The sequence below is a fragment of the Diaphorina citri genome, unplaced genomic scaffold (assembly GCF_000475195.1).
Source record: "Diaphorina citri unplaced genomic scaffold, Diaci psyllid genome assembly version 1.1 scaffold1739, whole genome shotgun sequence".
In the NCBI taxonomy this organism is placed as follows: domain Eukaryota; kingdom Metazoa; phylum Arthropoda; class Insecta; order Hemiptera; family Psyllidae; genus Diaphorina; species Diaphorina citri.
The window spans coordinates 24279-29947 of NW_007379165.1; the positions used below are offsets into that span (position 1 = coordinate 24279).

Consider the following 5669-nt stretch of genomic DNA (forward strand, 5'->3'; position numbering starts at 1 on the left):
TGAAGACAGTTGGTAGTATGTTGGTTTCCAAGCACAGAGCCAAAAAAACCTCGGCCCCACTGGGAAGCGAACCCGGACCTCCTGTGTGCAAGCCTAGTGTGATACCCACTCGGCCACGGAGGTTGCTTGGTTTAGCTTTAGTTATTACCAGGAAAGCATACTACTAAAGTATATCGAAGCTATTACCTACTAGTAATGACTTAATGAGAAAGTATTGCACAATTGGTCCAAATTGTTAAAAAATATCTGTTTTTACTTTTTTTTTTTTCGCTTAAGCCCATCACCGAAGAGATCATTTGTATGTTGCAAATTTCTCGACCCCGCCGGGAATTGAACCTGGGTCTCCCGCGTGCAAGGCGAGTACAGCGACCACTACGCCAAGGTTGATATTGAAAATGTAAAAGTCTGATCTTGAAATAGAGAATAGAGTGTAGTTAAGTTAAAATAGTGTTAATAGTGATGAATGAGTATTATTCATAAGCTGAACGTCGCAGGCAGGTGCCTACAATTAATGTAAGATTACAGGAAGTCATATCCTTGTGTAAACTATATCTAGGGTCACTGATTGCATGTATAGTCAAATAAATCCGCCCCTCTTTATATTATAGGTTCATGATGTGATTCAGTTCACTGCTGAAATCGCGAAGTTTTACAGAATTAAAGTTTTTTCACACGTCATATATAAATTTATCGTGCTTTTTCTATGAATATCAATGAGTTGAGATGAACCATTTATCAGTCAACCTTGCAGTGATGTGCATTTGGATGAGTTTACAGTTTGTAATTTCATGTAAGATATTTAAAATGATTTCATAAGCTGTATTTTATTTTTATTATGTGCCTTTTTGAATTCAAGCAAGGAGATTTGAATTTTCAACTTCAACACCCATTCTGACTGCCAAAGCATATTGCGTGGTGATTACCCACAGAAACCTAGGTGAAGTATAGTATTTTACAAAATAGTAAAATGGTTACGCAGTTCCATACAGAATCAACAAACAGATTGTTAAAAGACACTTCCTATACTTACTCATCCAGGGCAGCAAGTGTGGACGTTCAAAGCGGAATCTCTTTGGTTGAATCATCTAATATATAGGTACATAATATACATATGTATTTGTGGTGGGGTATGTGTGTGTGGTGGTCCGGTACAAAGGACGGATCAAGCACTAGTAAATAATAATCGTAAAACCCCTAAAATACGTCTTTTCAGAGTCTTCGTTCTATTTTTTTTTTTTATTTTTTATTTATTTATTTTTTTTTTTGATGGGGCACTTTAACATTTTATTAAGTGTCGTTCGCGCGGGAATCATAATTATGTTCCATTGCTGATTCTAGTATGTCACTTTATTTCAGTCGAGGAATGGTGGGTTTCCTATGATGTAGTCGGGTCTCTTCTCGGTTCCAATGTGACCTTGGAGTGTCACACCCGGGTTAACAGATATTCCAACCATTGGGAGTATAACAGGAAAGTGGAAAACAAGCGCCAGTTCCAGTACTGGGCGTTTCAACAGAAGATTATTCTTCCAAGGTAATAGGATCGGGGGGCCCTGGTTCTTAAAGTAAACCAAATGTGTGTCCTAGGATCTTAGTTTTCGTTATCATAAAATTTAAGACGACAAAGGACAAAGCCAATCGACACGACGGCCGGCCTATATCGACATAAAAATATACAGGGTGTTTATAAACTCTTGCCTAGGGGTGGGTTTCTCGAGAACCACTATATTTTATATTGTTTCATATTTTTTGGGGGATCAATATTTCTTCCCATGAATTAAGTCATAGCCCCTCTTTGTGGTCGCAGTTGGCCCCAACTTAAATAAGAACCCACTATTGATACATCATATCAAAGGCATAAAAACGTAATACTTTAGTGCAAGTTTGACCTCGATCCGATAACCAGAGCCGGAACTATGGCCTATTCTTTAATGATTTCATCACTTCAACATTTCGGATTCTTCGACATCCGTGTTTCGGATATTCGAATAATACTCCGGATTTTTACCCGTATCCGGATAAATGTCACAGCTTTCTTAACACACAATAATCTCATTTGAATTTACAGCATGGACACAGACAAGTACTATTATAATTACACCGAGTATCAAGATGATCCACTCGAATACAAAACCACCATGAGACTTCAAATCAAAAACTTGAAACCTGAAGATTTCGGCACCTATCGGTGTATTTCCCAGCCTGGTGTTCAAGGTCAGACCACACAAGAGATTCAACTTTTTGGTAAGTAAGTAAGTAAGTAACCATTAGCTTTGTAATAACAAGTATGCTTCTAGGAAGTGTAGTAGAAGTCAAAATACAGATAACCGTTACTCCAATTTTAATGAAAAATATTTTTGGAGGTATGATTTGGGGGGGGGGGGGTCCCCTCTTATACTTTAAATTATGTTTAGCTAGGTATTGGATTGGGGGGGGGGGGGTCTCCTCTTATAACTTTTTCGATATCTCTTACCGTTAGTCAGTAGAGCCGAAATGCCGCCAACCGTTGGGCCGATCCTAACCATAAGTGTGATTTTAATTAAATTTGGGATGTGTGTGGTGGGTGGGTGGGTGTGTGTGTGTGATGAGATGTTTGTGTATGGTGGTCTCGTACAAAGGACGGGTCAAACACTAGTATGATGTTTAAAAAAAAGATTGAATTTCTAAATGCTTTGAATTTCAGAAATCCCGGCCCCAAATTCAATGACAACAGACTCGAGTGTTATTATCAACCGAGCGGGTGAGGTGAATGTTCTTCTTAACATCAATTGATCCTTCTCTGGATAAATCAACAGAACTTCTCTATCAGTATCTACCCACATGGGAAAAAATCCGAAGTATATTGGATGCTTCTACAGGGTGAACACGAAAAGCGTTACCAACATCCTAGGCTAGATCCCTGAGGTCATTTCCAACAGAAAACATTCTATAACATTTTTTCCTTATCTCGCTTATATATCCGCCATTGTGTTTTTCTTTAAAATATACGACCTTCCCTTAATAAACTGGTCATAACTTTTTTCCAGTTAAACATAGAGAAAAATGGTCCAATGAAATCTGCAGATAAAACTTGGTCTCTGTCCTTTTTATTACGTAGGTAAGACGTATAAGTACCTTCTTTTCTATTTCGATACAGGTAAGTGGCATTCATACTAGGGTTGCCAACCGTCCCGTATTTTCGGGAAAAAATAAAATCCGGGACAGACCCTTGTCCCGTTTTTAGCTGAACCGACTAATAATAATTAATCTGTAAAAATGAAATGAAATTAAAAAAAAAAAACTTGCCGAGTCCCTTAGCCTTAGAAACTTAGAATGTCCTGATCCTGACCTATCTTTTTTTACTATTACCATTATTACTAGTGGTTGACCCGTCCTTTGTACGGGACCACCACACACACATACGCACCAATCGGATATAACGTAATTTTTCTCGAGCTAAAATAGTAATAATGGAAAAATAGTTTGGAAATCGGTTCTCAGATGTATTCAGATCAAAATTTTGTGCTCTGGCTCGTGGTTTTAACAAAAACAGTTTATTGATTAAAATGAAAAAAAAAAAAAAAAAAAACTGACACAAAGCCTATACATAATTATATTTTAAGTGGTTTTTTGGACTTTTCTCTGAAACGAAGTCGAAGATAGGAAAATGACCCAGAGAACCTTGATGGAACTAATGAGATTTACCTACCCTGAGCCGCTGTCAGTGTTTTTCTGGCGCACCTTGTATGGTTTTTTAAAAAAAAAAATTTTTTTTAAAAAAAAAAAAAAAAAAAAAAAAAAAAAAAAAAAAACTGACACAAAGCCTATACATAATTATATTTTAAGTGGTTTTTTGGACTTTTCTCTGAAACGAAGTCGAAGATAGGAAAATGACCCAGAGAACCTTGATGGAACTAATGAGATTTACCTACCCTGAGCCGCTGTCAGTGTTTTTCTGGCGCACCTTGTATAGAAAATTTGTAGTAATTTTTCATTGTCGTGGCTTCTGAACAATTACCCACGCCTTTTTCAATCTTGAACATAATAAGACAAGAAGGCAACAGATATGATCAGGTACAGAACAGATATGATCAGGACATGCACTGTTGTAACATATTGGCTGCATTGATTAGATTGCTGGTATAAATAAGAATGTTTATATCCAAATTCTTCTCTAATGTTGACAAGCACGCGATCTCATTATGAGTGATTCCTCCCACAGCACATAGCACAAATGTTAGTTTATCTTTACTAATGTTAGTATCATAAATTTTGGACTGACAATTTGAAGGAAAAAGTTTACATAAATTATCAACAGAATACTTGTGAGTGACGATCAACTCTACAATACGAGATACGTAGTACCTATTCAAGGTGCTGGGAGTAGAAGGTATGTCACTAGAAGCTTTCAGTTTATTTATGATGCTTCTCAGTTCATTATTCAGCATTTGTGTCTGAGCATTTATTGTGTCTGTAATGTTCATTGTATTTCTTTTGGTAAGGAGTTTGATTTTTTCTAAATTATAGAATGTGGTCATATGTTCGTAACCATGAATATTGAAATAGTTGCTTTTAAATTCATTATAATGATCTCCTTGCATACCTTGGTTATAATATGATAAGAGACACATGATTTGTAGCACGTGTTCCTTTGTTATCTTTTGTCCTAGTAACATATTGCTGATGTGCTCATAGCATTCACTTCTGTCTATATCGCTGATGATATTGTTTTCAAGCTCAGTAATCTCTGCATAATATTCTCCCATATTGTTCAGAATACTTTCACATGCCGCAATGTGAGTTGCTACTTGTTTCTTCAATTCTAGAATAGATTTCAGATCTTGATTAATGTATTGTTTCAATTCTAGGACGGACATGTTGTTATTGTACTTGTTTTGTTCACTTTGTATGAATCGACTTTTTTCTTTCAAATAATTGCTGACATCAATGAAATTTTTGTATTTGATTTCTTTGAGAACAGGATCTTTTCTCTTGTTTATGGTGGCACTACTGTTGATTTCGATACTCTCGTTGGTTATGCCAAAGGTTTGATCCAAGAGTCCCACATACGTTACTGGGGTAAGAAGTACACTAGCATAGTCTAAACTTCTGTCAAACATGATAAAGTAATCTATGTCATTTGAATTGCTTTGCTTGAAACAATACTCATTCAGCCTTTCGTAAATATCAATGGAAATTTCACCATGTATAAAAGTATTTTTTGGTTGGCCAAATAAAGCGAACAGATGTTCTAAACTTCTAGTCAATGATGGAACTAATAGTAAATTTTTCTCAAGGAATAGACTGGAGAACACATGAGGTAATTCCAGAGAAATTAAGTTTGTATCGATCACAACTGGTTGCCAAAGTAATGAATACACTTCTACAATACCATAAAGCCCTTCTTCTTCAAGTAAGAATTCAATGGCACTGGTAACTTGAGGAATTATAACAAAATAGTACTTGATATTCTCCCTCTTCTTGAGTTCAGTTGAGATTTGGTGACAAAGAAATTTAATGTGAGATAAATTATCATATGTAATAATAACACCTGTTGAATTCTTAACTGCAATACTGTTGCTGTCCAAGTTTATTTTGTATATTTTCTGAACATCACAGGATCTGCAAATAAAGTACATACAGTGTGTTCAAATAGGAAATTAACTCATATTTTTTTTTTTTTTTTTAACCAT

At 35.8% G+C, this 5669-nt stretch overlaps 2 protein-coding genes across 4 annotated transcripts in view; one reads left to right on the plus strand and one right to left on the minus strand.

Annotated features, from left to right (window-relative positions):
• The first annotated feature begins 579 nt into the window (after positions 1-579).
• LOC103517069 overlaps positions 580-5669 on the plus strand; it is a 14829-nt gene continuing 9739 nt past the window's right edge. The window contains exons 1-4 of one of the 3 annotated variants that reach the window (XR_541788.3): positions 580-790; positions 1357-1531; positions 2066-2241; positions 2681-2901. Coding sequence is in view for 2 of the 3 variants with exons in the window: in XM_008482079.3 (XP_008480301.1) it covers positions 724-790; positions 1357-1531; positions 2066-2241; positions 2681-2769 (507 nt within the window). In the remaining variant the exon portion in view is untranslated. Of the gene's footprint in view, positions 791-1356; positions 1532-2065; positions 2242-2680; positions 3725-5669 lie in introns of those variants that run through there. The other 2 variants (XM_008482079.3, XM_008482081.3) reach the window with 2 other exon arrangements.
• LOC103517072 (vacuolar protein sorting-associated protein 33B) overlaps positions 3790-5669 on the minus strand; it is a 12197-nt gene continuing 10317 nt past the window's right edge. Inside the window, exon 4 of the mRNA XM_008482083.2 lies at positions 3790-5598. Within this exon, the coding sequence (XP_008480305.1) occupies positions 4068-5598 (1531 nt within the window). The 3' untranslated portion in view covers positions 3790-4067. The remainder of the gene's footprint in view (positions 5599-5669) is intronic.